Source organism: Podarcis melisellensis, assembly GCF_964234715.1.
Source record: "Podarcis melisellensis genome assembly, chromosome: 1".
Classification (NCBI taxonomy): Eukaryota; Metazoa; Chordata; class Lepidosauria; order Squamata; family Lacertidae; genus Podarcis; species Podarcis melisellensis.
In genome coordinates, this window is record NC_138528.1 from 11,583,741 (window position 1) to 11,600,646 (window position 16,906).

Below are 16,906 nucleotides of genomic sequence, written 5' to 3' on the forward strand. Positions count from 1 at the left end.
AGATGCTGTCCAAGGTTTCAGATATTTTAAAAAAACCTATTCTACTTTCTATATACAAGTGGTATAATTCTTCTTTTCTTGATGGACACACAGCAAGGTAACCTGATTCTGTATTTGAGGCATCTGAGAGTTCTTCTGTCCATACACAGATTACTAATGGTATCATGTGATCACCCTGAAGATTTTGAGGATGCAAATTACCTTGAATGCAGGAATGCATATGACACTCCTTTAGTATCAAAAGCACAAATAATGCCAAATGAATATTAAAAGACCCATATCACTGTTTAATTCTGAAGACTGTTGTGTGTAAAATATTCATACTGTGCATGTTGGATGAATAAAACCTTGTTTTAAAAGTGTTTAATTCCAAAGGAGAAAATACTTTATATGGGGTTTCCCCCCCAGTGTTCCCCAATTTTTCCAGATTTTCTAATGGGGAAAAAATGAATTTTTCCAATCCTTCACATTTCTTGTGAAGAGCTGAAAACTATTGTGTTGCACTTTCTTCTTCAAAAGTGGATCTGCTTTATTTACAGGAAAAGAGTTGGTCGTCCCCCCGCCGCCGCCCCCCCCCCAAGGTTTTACTACACAGGAATTAGTTTGTCAAAGTGGTTTCCTATTGTGGGTCTGGGAGGTGAAAGTGATGCTAGTGATAATCTCTGGCCAAGATTTAATAAAGTCTGAAATTGGGGGGGGGGCGGAGCCCCACTTCTGAAACCTTGATATAAATTGCTTTCCTTTCCTGGCCAGTACAGAATTTATGGTGGTTCAGTTTGTCTCTAAGTTTGTTCTACACACTTCAGAGTGCAAAACCTGTACATCCAGGACAATTTCTCCTTCATTCTTCAACTTACATGTGTGTACTGTAATGAGTCGCACATGAGCAAGGCTTCCTCAGCAGCATTGGGTAGCCTCTTCATTGGTTTACTGGTCAGAGGCTTCAGATGTCACCCACCCTAAACTGTGTTTCCTCCCTTCTCTGATAACTGAGAGACTCACTGCTTGTGTGCAAACATGAATTAAACCAGCAGTATCAATTAATCACTCTTCCATCACCAGTATCTTGCTCAGTTGAACAGAGATGATTCATTCCCCAAAACAAAATGTTAATCTTTGACGATGCATTTATCCATTTATCATAGGAATATCTTTCAAAATATGTTCATTGTAATCTCTGACTCAGGACATACTAACTTACGCAAACTTTAAAATCATGAATACTAATAACCTGGTAGTTGATGTCTTGTGGTGTTACCTCTTAGCAAAGAGAAATGGCTCTGCTGTGGACACACACGTGTTTCAGGCCAGAGGTTAAGTTTCTAGCTCAATATCTCTCTAGAATATTTGTTGGGAGCCATTCACATGGACCACATGGACTTGCGCAGTTAGGCATTTTGACACACACACAATCTAACACATAAGGCATTATTAAACCTGGCCAGTTTTGTGTTCTATTAACTGGAGTACATGTGGGAGAATAAAAAGTTTTGCAATCAGAGCCATAGCTAGGTGATGTTGTGCCCCTGGCAGAACCGTTCAGATTGCGACCTCCCTAGCCATGGACAAATTAGCTCTTTTTATGCCTTTCTTCCAAACCCCCACCCCACCCATTCAATTCACCCTCTATTTAAAACCTTTTCTTATGAGGCAATAATGGATATTTTACTTGACATTATGGACATATTTTTGCCAATTTTGCACCCCCGCCTGTGCCCCGGCGGGCGCCCTCCTCACCACCCCTCCCCTAGCTACGGCCCTGTTTGCAGTAGACAATGCAAAGCTTGTGTATTCAGGTTGGTAGCTGGAAGCATGTAGAATACGCTGCAAGTCAATAAATTCCTGGCCTAACATGGTGCTATATATGTCAACTACATATTTATTTACACCGTTCGTGGCATGCCATTCTATCCATTTGAGACACTCATTGTGGCTTGCAGTCCTAATTATAAAACCTTATTTGCATTAAGGTGACTGCTTCAGGCTCAGGTTAATGGGGCCGCATCCTGTGGATCCAGACGATGGTGCAATCAGTTTTTCCTGTTTAGGTGTTTGTGGACAAGACCTGAGGAAGTAGTCAGCCCTGATCAGATATGTTGGCATGTTGTGATGCCAGTGTTGCTTACCTGGAAGATATGAACAGCATTCACATATAAAACAGCTCTAATGACAAGTTAATAAGCTTGAGCAACTAGATGTGCCATTGTTACTTTTCTGGTAGCGTGTAGTCCTTGTACTCCTTCATGTTGCTAGCAGTTACCTAACAAAACAAGTATAAAAATGGCAGTTCTGATAATAGATATACAGACCCCTCGCCTTGGTTTAATGGTCAGTATTGTGTGTAGTGAGTATTTTTGTGAGTTTCTTGCAGGGTGGTAAGCTGATACAGACGCTATGCCTGGTATGACGGGGGGGGGGGGAATTGGTCTCATGAGTGCTCTATGGTTCTCCTTCTGTGAAATTAGAAACCACAACCAGCAATTCCACATACAGTGGTACCTCGGGTTACAGACGCTTCAGGTTACAGATGCTTCAGGTTACAGATTCCGCTGACCCAGAAATAGCACCTCTGGTTAAGAACTTTGCTTCAGGATGAGAACAGAAATCGTGCAGTGGCGGCAGTGGGAGGCCCCATTAGCTAAAGTGGTACCTCAGGTTAAGAACAGTTTCAGGTTAAGAACGGACCTCCAGAACAAATTAAGTTCTTAACCCGAGGTACCACTGTACCCCCCCCTCAATATTAATGCTTACTTTCATGGCTCCCATGTTGTTCTACTGATGAGCAGGGATTTTTAGAGTGAGTCTAGGCCTGTGGTAACACAACCGACCTTTTAATCCACTTGACTGATTCTGAAATGATTGGCTTGCTTTCATAATAATATGCTTACAAAATGAGGTACGAGAAGCATTTTTTAAAAAAGAAATTTAAAGCTCTTCTATCTCTGCTCATCTCTCTCTCTCTCTCTCTCTCTCTCACACACACACACACGCGCGCACACACACACACACACACACCAATTCCAGAGTGGATGACAACTAAAATTTTTATATATGCACAGCAGAAAGTTGCAACCAAATAATAAAGCAGAACAATTAAATTTGACATTAAACTTCAGTCAATGCCTGTGTAAATAGGCAGGTCTTTTAACAGATGCCAAAAGCTGCCATTTGTTTTAATTGTACCTCAGGAGTTTTAAAGCTGGGGTGCCACCACTGAAAGGTTTGATCTTGATTCTAACATCGTGTTATATTCTAGTGCTTTGTAGTATTTTAAACAGGCTCTTATCCTCCTGGCCTAGGCCATCTGAATTGTATATGTTTCAGTAAATGTGGGTTGAGTATATTATTACATAAGCTTGTACTGTACACAGAGTGGGGAAATACATAATGAAAATGTGGACTTTGTTGGATGCTGCCCAGTGTAAGCATCGGGGGGGGGGGGAATCTGTATTTGGCCAGGGCTGTGTGATAGATGTATGCTCACTTGGTGAGACCTATCTCTGTGTTGCATAATAATATTCTAAAATGTGGTTTGAGGTATGCTTCAATCTTGTGTGGATATTTCATGCCATTATTTGTGATCACTGCTAAAGCTGGCAGGTGCAAGAGTCATGGAAAGTCAACTGTCGAGAAGTTTTGGTGTAGGGACAGCCTCCAGTCTCTGCAGTTTTAGGAGAATTCATGAGAGGGGAAGGGGATTTGTTTACTGCTGTGTGTTCTATCCAGGACTGGAGCTTCTGTCAGTGGGCCTGGAGGCTTAGTCTCATCTGATCACCGCAGTTGTAGAGCCCTTGATCAAAGGAAGTATCTGTGCAGGGAACCACTACAGTCAGAACTGGTAAAATTCCCTGGGTACCAGAATCAAAGTTCCTAGGCACCTGGGCCTTTGAGCCATTCGGCAGCACTGGTTGTGTACATTCATTAGTGCTGGTCTTACGACTCAAAACTAGTGCTGCAGGAGCTGCTACACTTTTGGAATTTGTACTTGATCTGGGATGGCTTAGTGCCAATTCAGATGTATGCACTGCTACGGGAAGCCATTATTCCAAGCATCCAATGAGAAGGGCCAGCATTAGGGGTACTGTAAGCATATTTAGAATTCACAGGAATTGCTGCCAACAGTTGAGAATACTGTCCATAACCAAATGTTAAAACTCCATATTCCTTTGCAAAGTTGTCTATTATTGTCCCAAATTGTTGTTAGAATGAAGAATAGGGAATGGAATGGGAGAGTAAAAGCAGGTCGTTTCTGTAGCTGATCTGCTACAGCAAGGATTATCCACTATTCTGAGGTGTCAGACCAGTTCTTGGAGGCATTGATAGGCTGGATGTGGGCCAATACATTGAGGTTATATCCTGTATAGCCAAGTATGTCTTGAAGTTGCAAGTCTGGGAGGTGGGGAGATTGCCAGTCCTGGACAGGGTTGCGCTTGCTTGGATGGAACAGGTCTGCAGCAGGGGAGTGCTCCTGGGTTTAGCTGGAGACTCAGGTGTCCTTTATATTGAGATGGTGGATTTAGGATGCTTTGATCAGAACCACTTTAGCTACTATGCAAGTCCTGAACATTTTCAATCTGTTGGCTATAACAGCTTATGCAGGCAGAAGATGTGATGTCATTCTCACTGATATTAACTCTCCAAGTGTACTTTGCGAAGTTTGACATCGTAAAGAGCTTCGGGTGGCAGCTTGAACAGTTCTTTAAATGTAATATTTGTATACTATGCAGAGTTGGAATTGTTTAGATTGGTAAAGGGTGTGTAGAGGAGTTTTCATTGGTGGCCATTCTGGAAGCTAACTTAAAATTTACATTTTTATGGTTTTGAGTAGCTTGAAGCTGAATTGCTATTGTGTTGTAAAAGTTGGGTATTACAGAGATTATGTTTTAACAGTGAAAGTTTCAAATTGTGTTGCATACTCCTTTTAGATCTTCACTTTTTTATCTGAAAGAAGGCTTTCCTCCCATTCATCACCATAGCATTTTGTTTTCTAACATATACAGCCTTAACTTTTTTTAAAAAAAGGAAAAGAGGAATATTCTTGAAGCTTAGTTTGCAATGTATTTCAGAGAAGGCTGAAAATATAACTAGAATTAGGAGGTGAGAATGGTGATTATTTCAATAAGTAGGAACTACAAAGAGGAGCCATATGTTGTACCCCTCTCTACAACTGTCACTTCTGTGGAGGGAGGGGAAAGTTTATAATCCGAAATTGGCTGTGTTAAATCTCTAGTAGCAAGTTCTGTAAACTAACTAGTCTTAACATCTGTAGAACCCCTATTGCTGAGTCAGCTTTGCCATATGTTCCATATGTCTGACAAGGTATAGGTAGAATCTGCAAGACTAGCCAGTGAATTCCATACATTCCTCAGGCAATAGTCATCTCCCACTTTTGGTTCCCAGCAATTCAAAGACATTCTTTATCTGAACCTGGTAGCCATCATGATGTGTAGCCATTTATACTTGAGACTGAGGCCCACCTCCATGCAAGTATATGGAGGGTATCCTTTTTCTGGAAGCTATCATGAAAAAAAGACTGCAGGGAGGATTCTGTTAATGCTCATTTGGGGGCTTGGTATAAAGAGTTATCTGTTTTAGCAGGAGTAGCCAACATATAGTCTCATGATCAAGGACGATGGCTTTGTAGCCTGTAAAATATGGAGGGCACCAAGTTTGTGGCCACTGCTCTGGACTGCATTGCATGATATGAGGAGCACAATGAGTTCTAGAGGTCTCTTTGATTCTGTATTCAGGGAAGTTTTTAACGTGTGATTTTACTGTATTTTTGGTTTTTATGGAAGCCGCCCAGAGTGGCTGGGGAGGCCCAGCCAGATGGGCGGGGTATAAATAATAAATTATTATTATTATTATTATTATTATTATTATTATTATTATTATTATTAGTATAGGTCCTGTTCAAAATGGGCCTCCAAATCAGATTTAATAGGAAGGAATCCAATATGGGATGGTCTTCTCACTGGTGCTTTCTACTACCACATGGCAGTGGGACTACAGCTGTGTTATATATGTACATATATAAAAACCCTTTATTATGTGACTTACAGGAATGGGAAGGAAAGTCAATGTCGTTTCTGTTTAAAACAATAAGCTAGCTGAAACAGCCATTCGCCCAAATTGTTCTCCATTCATCAAAATTATTTGCGGTGCAGTTCTCCAGCCAAGTAATACGTACAAAAATGCATATTTTAGGGAAGATACAAAAGGTGTTATATGGGGGGGAGGGGTTTAAAGCGAAACTAGGCTTTATTTCACTCAGGTCAAAGACCCAGTTGTCACCCCCAAGTGCATTTATATACAAATACACACACACACACACAGGCTGAAAGCCTCAATGTTGCCCCTCTGGAGGCTTCACCTGGGGCAAAAAATGGCTAGCCCCCCTGTAGTTACAGCTTGGGGAGGGGTAGCTTTGCAAAGAATGTGTGTTAGAAATTTGCGCTAAAATGCTGGTGGTGAAAAATAATAAACTGATGTGGAAAACTGAATTCAATATTGAAATAATGAGAAGCAAAAATGAACAGATGTGTCCATCCCTTAGTGACTTACCTCACCTACTTGAGTTATCTGCTTCAGATTATTTGTACTTGTGACACAGCTGTCTCCGATTGTGTTGGGGCTGTAGTGGCCTGAGATCATTTGTGGATGGCATTGCTTGGCAGCAGGAGCTTATGGGCACATGTAGTGACTTCTGTGGGGGTTTTCCCTGGCGCTCCCCTCCTCCGCCACTACTTTTTTAAAAAGGCAAGCATATGCAAAGCTATGAATTCCACCCACTTTAGAGGCTTCCCCGACTTGATATTCCCCGCTTTTGTACAGGGCTAGGGATGTGTGCTTGCAAATTCAGTATTGATAGTGCTTGATGTTGAACTTGATGTTTCTGTCTGTTCAGACTTCAGTATCACACTTTAAGTTAAAGTTCTATGATGGAGGAACCTTTCCTGGACTTGGAAAACAACTTGTCCATGGCACACTGAACTGTTACCTCTTGTGAAGCGAGTTTCCTCATTAAAAAAATACCAGATATTTATAGTGAAACCTGAGAAGGCTGGTTGTTAGTGTGTGAGGCAGGGAGGATTTAGTAACCAGTACAATCTGTGGCATCTTAAATTAGCTCAGCCAACTACTCCGGACGGCCGCCAGTTGCCTGCACCCGTGCCATTCTTCCTCCCCACCCCCATGCTACTATAACAGTTGTGCCAATCTCCACAGCAGGAGAGGGAAGGGACAAATAAAAGTGCATGTACTGCCCTCATAGTGTTGCCTTGTTTATAACTCTTCACCCTGCTCTAGGCCTGTTGGCTCTGAAGCGAGAAAGAACAAGGAGAACCATGTGTGTACACTTGTAAAGGTAAAGGAACCCTTGACCATTAGGTCCATTCGTGACTGACTCTGGGGTTGCGGCGCTCATCTCGCTTTATTGGCCGAGGGAGCTAGCTTACAGCTTCCGGGTCATGTGGCCAGCATGACTAAGCCGCTTCTGGTGAACCAGAGCAGCACACGGAACCTCCATTTACCTTCCCACTGGAGTGGTACCTATTTATCTACTTGCACTTCATCATGCTTTCGAACTGCTAGTTTGGCAGGAAGTGTACAGTCATACCTCGGGTTAAATGGGCTTCAGGTTGAGCGTTTTCAGGTTACGCTCCGCAGTGACCCGGAAGTAATGGAGTGCTTTGCTCCCGGGTTTCACCGCATGCACAGACGTTCAAAATGACATCATGCGCGGAAGCGGCAAATCATGACACGTGCAGACGCGGGTTGCGTTCAGGATGCGAACAGGGCTCTGGAACGGATCCCGTTCACATCCAGAGGTACCACTGTACTTTCATAGAGCTGCCCTGCTTCAGATGGAGCTATGTAGTGATCTAACCTGCTGAGATAGCCTGCTGTTCTCGACAAGCCTGTCACAAATAAGTATGTAGTGTCCTGCTAAAGGACATACGCATCCCCCTGTTCCTTGTTTCAGGTTTTTGTTTGTATATTTATACCCCACCTCCTCCAAGGAGTTCAAGATGGCATGCACCATTCTCCCTCCCTTCATTTAATCCCCACAACAACAACCACTTGAGGCAGGTTAGGTTGGGAGGCTCAGTGACTGGCTCAGTGTCACCCAATGAGTTTCATGGCTGAGTTGGGGTGGGTGGGATTTGAACTCCGATCTTCCAAGTCCTAGTCAGACACTCTCACTTAGGGTGGTCCAACTTTTCATACCAAGCGGGCCACAGTAGACAGAGAACCTGTAAGCCACACAATGCTTTGCTATCCAGGGGTGAGTGAGGGCTAAATTTGATGCTCTCCCTAGCCCTTTCACTGCCTTTCCAGAGGGCTTTCCTAGAGCTCTCCCATCTCTTTCCCAAAGTTGGGAAAGTGCTAACTAGGCTTTTGGAAGGACTCTGTCAGAGCCTTCATATCTCCTTCCCAAAGCCCAGCACCTCGCTTAGCCAGGTTTGGTAAGGCTGTGGCGGGGTGTGTGCATCAGATGTTGTAGAGTAGGCATGTCCAACAGATCGTGGTCCACCGGTAGATCATTGGACGTCTGTGATAGATCACTGCCCCCCCTAAAGAAGCTCATCAACTTTTGCTCCCCTAAAAAAAAAGCTCAAAAACTTTGACCTGAACTCCTAAAAACAGGGGTTTCCATCCTAAAAAAAGCTCCAAAACTTTGACCTGAACCCACCCATTTGATGCAGTACTTCTGAACGTTCAACATGCTTCACATATCTTGATTGTTATGGTACCCTGTAAAGTAGATCAGTGTTACATTGGATATAGGTGTACGAGGTTGGGAGTGGCTGGCCTTGGAAAGCAGAGGGAAGAAGGGGGGGCATGCCAGCAATTGGGAGCCAATTTTAACAAATCTGGGCTGGGCAACAAGTATTGCTCCTTGTTCGCTTCCTGCCTGCTAGTCCTTAACCAGGCATCCCCAAACTCGGCCCTCCAGGTGTTTTGGGACTACAACTCCCATCATCCCTAGCTAATAGGACCAGTGGTCACGGATGATGGGAATTGTAGTCCCAAAACATTGGGAGGGCCAAGTTTGGGGATGCCTGTCCTTAATAGTCACTAGCTAGTTATTCACCTCTGGAGCCATCAGCGATGTCTAGCAGGAGCAGCAGCCTTCACCCAAGCTGCATTGCACCAATGCTTCAAACAGTGTCAGAGTCAGCCTGATAGTGCATATACCTGCCGACAGGATCAGCATAGGTGACTATTGAAGCAGATGTGCACTCAGGAGGGCCATCCCTCAGTGGCGGAGTATCTGCTATCATGCAGAAGATTCCAGGTTCAGTCTCCAGCACCTCCTGTCTGAAACTCTGGAGAGCCTCTGCCAGGCACTGCAGGCGATACTGAGCTCTGATGAGTCTGATGTTGGTGCAAGGCAATTCCCTGTGTTTCTGCACTTTGATAGGAAACAGGGGGCCCATCGCAACTGCAATTCTGGAAGTCTCAACAGCCGTGTTTCAGCAGATCCACTGGTGTATTTAGCTTGAAGCTTTGGTGTGATTCTGGGCCACACTGTATGGTGTGTTCAAAGTGGGTGCCCTTGATGGAGTAACGTCACAGACATAAAGTGTACTAGGAAGCAGTATAAGACACTCTCAATCTCATCCTCTAAATGACGTCTCAGGGCAGGGATTAGTGATTACCTGGAAAAATTAAGCAAATTTTGCTGCTTTCCAGGTGATGCCGATATTGCTTTGGTGTTACTAATAGAGAAGTATTTATGCAGACATTACCGTTTTCCCTGTCACTATGAAGTGGTGATCAAGGTTGGATGCTAGTTATTAATGGGTGGAATCAGGGATGTGGAATGGAAAAAATCAAATTATATTTTTCAGGGGGAAATTTATAAAAATGCTTCTGCATAAATGAATGGCTAGTTGCAGTACCAGTCAAATCGTGCGGTTTTCACACAGGCTTGCAGATTATTCCTATGAAGCACACAGGTGTTGTTGTTTTTAGTTGTGCTTAAATGTATACTAACACACCCTAAAAGTTATGCATGATGTATCTGTTTTCTATGCATTTGTTTTGCTTAAATTTTAAGCAGTGCAGGGAAGTATATACGTTGCTGCCGCTGCTGCATTTGTCTTGTGTCTTTAAAAAGATACATATTAGCTTTTAGTTTGTTTGAATATAGCATTTAAACCACTGTAAGTGCACTTAATTGATTTTTTTTTTTAGCACATACTTTAGTTCAGCTCCTCTCAGCATTCTGAACATTTTTATGGATTTATACAGTGCATAAACTGAACATGGTGTACTTTAAACAAAATTAGTATTGGGGGTTTGGAAAACTTATGGGTTCAGTTTTTTAAAGAGAAAAAAATCACTGGGGAAATCAATCCAAAATGGCCTAGCATTCCAACCCTTTTGTTATCGGTACCATCAAACTTTTAGACACTATGATTGATTCTGATACTTTGGGATCTGATCAGAAAGGACTTGAGAGCCTGCAGTGTGCAGTCTCTTGCCTTTGTAAACTAAAAGCCAGTGTTTCTGTAGAGGGGGGTCAGCCTGCAACTGTAATTGCCTTTTAATGCCTATGCTAGCTGAAAACCTTTGTTTTTAACTTTTTCTGTTTTTACTGTATGGTTTTATGCATTTTGTTATAAACCGCTGTGATACTTTTCATGAAAAAGCAGTCTATAATTTTTTTAAAAAAGAAAATGAATGAATGAGTAACGCAGTCTTTCATTTCTGGAAAGCATATCTGCTTTACTGAATTCATCCTGATCTACTTGTTCCTAGTGAACTTTCGGTTAATGAACTTTCAGAAGAATACCTGGGCCTAGTTCCCTTTTATGCATACCATGTGTGTATAAGGAGATTGCTCTTGAAGTCTGAACCCTGATGAAAACTATCTAAAATTGCTTGACAGCCAAGAATGTCTTTATTTGTTCTGGAGTTGTCCTCCAGGTAACAGCTTAACATATTTGTATATACAAAGAGCAAATATTAAAATACTCAACAGGCACTGTAAATTGAAATGAAGCGCTGGCTCCTTTGAAATCCAATAAACTCACAATAGCCAAATCTCTGCATTAAGGTAGCTGAAGCATAAAAAGAAGTTTTGATATGATTTGGGGGAAACTTCAAGACTGAACAAGACACCATAGTTTACTTAAGCAGAACAGTCCTCAGTGAATAAACCAGGCTTTGGGTCATATGTCTTCATTTTATAAGCATGTGTTGTGTTGTGTTTACATGCTCTGGGAATGCTTTTATATATTCCCAGTTCGAGAAATATGTAACTTAGCTGTGTGCTTTTCTAGTGTAGCACAAGATTGTTAATGTCAGTCTTGCTGGAAAATGCTCCTAAAATTGATCAGGAGTTGTAAAATGTTTTTCTGTTTTAACAGCTGACAATGCATATATGCTTTTGGGGGGGACATTGTTTACTGTGCGCAGAACATTTTTCATTGAGTTATGCATGTGCTGTTGCAATGCACGTTACGTTGTATGAGCACCGTGTTTTGAAGCAAGCACTATTTTGCCCCACAGAAGCAGTGGTTGCTAGAACTAAAGCTAATAATATGTTTTTAGTTTTGCAAATGGAATTTTCTAATATTTTGAATAAACTCATACAGTATTCAGCTACACTTGCCAACAAAAAGATATTCTAAATGTTAGCTTCTTAAATGTTCAGCCTTAAATTAGAAGTGTTTAAATAGTTTTCCTAAATCAACCTTCCTCCCTTGCACCCCAGAAATAAAAATGTTGGAATCCACTCTTTTATTTCTCTGGAAACTATTATATTGTTGCACAGAGACATGTGCGCACCCACTTTTTTCAACAGAGTCAATGCATGAAAAATTAGGGCTCATGTCTATCCACACTGTCTCCCAGTTTGATTTTGACTTGGACGCTAACTCTTAAAACTGGTTTATCCCCTCTGATTCATAACGTTCCATCATTAAAAATTTTATTACACCAACTAAGACAATCGTGAATATGTAACTCAGGTATTACACATGTCACATCCTCATATCCGGTCATGTTTGACCACTGAGGACACAGAATATGAGTGGCTTCAGACGTTGAACAATTGAGGGAAACGGAAAGTGCAAATGAACTTGTGCTTCCTGTTTTTATGCTTCTGTTTTAACACGTAAAGCAGGGGTTCATTCATATCTTCCTCATGAAAATGCATGTTCCCTCTTCATTTGGAGCTCTCACGTGATCCCACAGGGGAAGAGGTGCTAATTCCACTTCAGAAGTTACACAGAATTATGGAAAAACAGAAAGCAAAGTTGGACTCCAGACAGTCCAAAGGAATGAGGACCAGTTACAAGTATACTCTGAGAAGTAATGCAATCCACCCAGACATTTCTGACCCAAACCCTGGTCATTCAATTTATTTGAAACAAAACTTTAGCCCAAAACATGTACTAAATTCTACATTTCCCTCCTTCTGTCTTCCTCCTGTAAGAAAAGAAAGTGCTTTCTTCTTCTTCTAGGAAATATAGGTGCTGGTACTCACCATGAAGTTGTTACAATAAGTGCCACACTTTTAAACGACAAAAAGTGGTGCCAGTACTGCGTACCCTTGAGTACCCCCTTTTTTAAAAAAGCACAGCCTAGGATCAAGGTAAATGCAGAAACCTGATAGAGCAGGTCTCCATTTCTATACGGTTGTCCCCAAACAAATCTTCTGAGCACTTGTTACATAATGCCTTACTTTGCATGGTTGCCAGCTTTGGTGTGGTGATAGGCTTCAGTTTGGGTTCAAGGGGAGCAGGTTTAAAGTTAGACTGAGTTCCGGTTTACTGTATCTGACCTAGCTTTTGAGTTCAACTTTGTAATTACAAGAAGGAACCCCATTCCATGCACTCGATCTTCTCTCTCTCTCTCTCTCTCTCTCTCTCTCTCTCTCTCTCTCTCTCTCTCTGGGTTTTCTCCCTTTGCACCAGCTGGGAGGGATTGCTGCTCGCAGGATCTGTCCAAATAGCACAGCAACCCTGGTGCTAAAGCAGCTATGTCCATATCAGCCGTGATATTAATACCCCATTCTGGGAAAGAGGCAACACAGAAGTGATTAGGAGTTATGGCATTTATTTATATTGCCTTCAAGCAATATATAATGATATCATGCTTGGTAGTGTCTTAGCTCCTCCTTAGAAACACCTTTCAGGTGAATACCAGTGGCACCATCGAGATAAATACCTTGCTTGAGGCTGCTGTCACTCAAGGAAACTGTTACGCTAAAACTCCTAGGTCCCAATATGTGTGAAGACTTTCTTATGAGCAACTTTGAAATGACTTCACGTGGATAATTCATGCGGTGAATGAATAGTTGTGTGCATTAATTTTTTGCAAAACTGAATATTTGCATTATTTGTGTTTATCTGGTGCACAAAGGTTTTAAAGATTTTTCTTCTCTCCTTGTGTGAAAAGGAGAGACGTGTTGTTAGATATTCTCCACTATCCTTTATGGAACCTGCCACTTTTTAATCCACAAGGCCCCCAAGATGATACTTAGTCTGGGACATTATGAAGGATAGAAAATATAGGCCCAGTTATCAACTCAATTCCTGCAATGGCAGCAAAAAAGTAAAACATTGGGAAGGAAGCAAGGGTTGTGCTGATGTCGCTACTAATGATGAGCCACACCCCCAAGAAATTCTCTCTGGCGAATATTTAGCAAAACGATCCCCCGCAAATTGGGTGAAGAATTTGGGAGGCCGTATTTGCTCAGCTTCCCTCCCACTTTTCATTGAGAGGAGCTCGATTAACAACATATATGGGCTTCCAATGTAGTATATCCCGGCCATGACCAGCCCACCTAGACATGGTAAAGGCAAAGGACCCCTGGACAGTTAAGTCCAGTCAAACTTGACTGTGGGGTGTGGCACTCATCTTGCTTCAGGCCGAGGGAGACGGCGTTTGTCCGCAGACAGTTTTCCAGGTCATGTGCCCAGCATAACTAAACCGCTTCTGGTGCAACGGGATACCGTGATGAGTGCCAGAGCGCACGGAAATGCCGTTTACCTTCCAGCCGCAGCAGTACCTATTTATCTACTTCCACTGGCGTGCTTTCAAACTGCTAGGTTGGCAGGAGCTGGGAGAGAGCAACTCGAACTGCTGACCTTACAATCTGCAAGCCCAAGAGGCTCAGTGGTTTAGACCACAGCGCCACCCATGTCCCTCCCCCCCCCCCGCCCAGCAAGGTTGAAACAAGTGGTATGGGCTTTATGGGAAATTTTGAACTGGGAAATTTTCCATTTCAAGTGGCTGACCTGTGGCTCTCCAGATGTTGGTGGACAACTCCCATAATCTGTCACCAATAACATCTGGATGGTCACAAGTTAGCCACTGCCCTCGTAATAATAATAATAATAATAATAATAATAATAATAATAATAATAGATTAATTAATTAAATTAAATTAAATTGTACCCTGCCCATCTGACTGGGTTGCCCCGTCAAGGTATTATCTCCTACATGGTTGCAGTATTAAATAGCTTTCCTTTAAATAGAGTCTCTTTGACCATATGTGACTTGGGTTTCTAAAATACAATAAATTCGGTTACTACACATATCAACACTTAAGTGTAGCTGTAAAACTTGCTTTACAGTATGTGAGGTTCTCGATGATTGCCTTTTCAACCTTTCCTTGCACAAATGACTTGTATGTTGTTGGAAGAAGCAAAATAACATTTGTGAAAACAATAGATGCTTCGGCCAAATCAGAATCCTGCAACTTTCAGAACTATAATTTATTTTGTTCCTCTCCAGTAATTAATTTGTGTTTTTGTTTCAGAGATCCTTCACGTTAATAATAGAAGCCTGGGATTGGGATAATGAGACAAAAGCTGGTGAGTATATCATTAAAAATTTAACATTATGGAACGGACAAAAGTAGAAAAACTGCTGCATGCCATTTTTAAAAAGCTTGGAGTGACCAGTTAGATAGCATATGAAGTGAGGGTGTCATTACAGATTAAGCCACAGCACTTATGAATGCATCAATATACTTCCACTATAACTGGAAATGTGTTCTCTAACACATTTGCAAGGGGTTGGACTAGATGACCCTTGGGATCCCTTCTAACTCAATGATTCTATGGCTCTTCGATTCTAAGAGCCAGTGTTCAAAACTCCCATTGTTCTAGGCGCATTTTGCCACAGGGAATTTCATTAGTGTGAGCAGCTTCTGAGCTCTGGGCAGTACAGCCCCTAAGTTTTCAGATTAAAACTGCAGAGTGGAAGGAAAAGAGGACCTTTTTCTTCCTCCCCACTTCCAGCTACTCTCTGAAGACTGAAGAAGAGACTCTCTTAAGAATATTAGAGGGGTGGACAGGGGAAGGACTAGACCATAAGAAAAACGAACATAATATTTTAGCTGCAGTTCATTCATTTTCAGCTTTGTATTCTTGTTATTAAAGAAGCGTGCCTAGACATTCCATTGTTGCACCCATAACCTTGGCTCTAGCTTTCATATCTCAGTTTCTAACACTGCTAAGGGCAGCTGTTGCTCTCAAGCTTGCAGCTTGGTGGATAATGGGAATGACATTTTGTGTGGGGCTAATTATTTGCCTCATTTTTGTAATTGAAAGTTATGCTGGGAATACTGGTTGGGCTGAAGACAAGGTGTCAGTTAATGCATGCTGTGTTGCCTTTAGATTTATTCAGTCTGGCCTGTATTGTATAATCAATGTATGATCCCATAAATGTGTGGAGAAACGAAAGTAGATTCTGAAACATCCTTTAGGCCACTGACAGCACTTTCCCCTGGTGCTTAGGTTATGGGCCTCACTCAGTGGCGTAGTGTGGGTTGTCAGCACCCGGGGCAAGGCAAGTAATTTGTGCGCCCTAACCCGTGGATTTGCGCCCTCTAACCCTAACCCCCAGATGTTGCGCCCGGTGCGGCCGGCCCCCCTGCACCCCCCACGCTACGCCACTGGCCTCACTGCATTGGATTCATTATCTGTTGGACCTAGAGACATTTGGGACTCATAACATCTTCTGAGAATCAACACTAGCGACGCCTTCAAATATCTGAAAATAGGAAATTTGCCGAGAGGTGTTTTTCCTTAATTCTTCTTTGCCTGCCAAAAATTATGGCTCAGGACAAGGAAAATCTGGTTGATGCATATATTTATCTAAATGTTAAGCAGCAAAAATATAGCTATTCCGGTTTGGAAATTGCTAATCTGATTGATCCTGGTTCTGCAATACTATGGTTCACTTTACTTCGTTACCATTAAATTGAAACCCCTGCCACTCCTTGGATGTTTCTGTGCTGTTTGTCGTTGACTTACTGTACCTTGGATCAAAATAGGAGAATGCATCTCTTCTAGAAAAATGGTGTTTCTTAGGAGTCCTGGTTTTATACCTAAAGAACCATGAGTACAGTGTGCCTGCTGGTAAAGCTCGCCCAATTTCCAAAATTGTGTGGTAATTCTTCTCTACCAGCTTTTCCTTAATTGCATGCCAGCTTACAAGGTGTATATCTTGGTCAATGTAAATGGGATTTCACCTAACAAACCCCACCAGTATAATCCCTGCAAAAGGGCTTCCACTTACACAATGAGGCTATCCTGCAATGCCCTTCCTTTCAAATTGGCTGGGGGGGGGCATCAAGAGAACACCCAGAACAGCAGGTGGGGTGGGGGGGGGAGGGTAATAATCAAGCTTCAAGCATGTGCAAAAAGAATATTTGTAATAGCACAACGCTGAATTCCACTCAATACTTTTTTTTTTAACGCTGGCTCAGTAGTTTCTGAAAAAGTAGTATTCAGAGAAATGGCTTTCTGTAGACAACTTGTTGCCTCCAGTCTCTTTCAGAATTTTGGCTGATACTACTAAAACAGCATACGGCTTTCCCTGTAAAACAATGCTGGTTAATAAATCATTTTCAGTGAGGGCACTTATGTAGCAATGG

General features: G+C 42.2%; 1 protein-coding gene across 2 annotated transcripts in view; it reads left to right on the forward strand.

Moving 5' to 3' along the window:
• Window positions 1-16,906, forward strand: part of JAG2 (jagged canonical Notch ligand 2) — an 87,898-nt gene that overhangs the window by 24,341 nt on the left and 46,651 nt on the right. For both annotated transcript variants that reach the window (XM_081909306.1, XM_081909307.1), the window contains exon 3: window positions 14,783-14,837. In XM_081909306.1, the coding sequence (XP_081765432.1) occupies window positions 14,783-14,837 (55 nt within the window). The remainder of the gene's footprint in view (window positions 1-14,782; window positions 14,838-16,906) is intronic.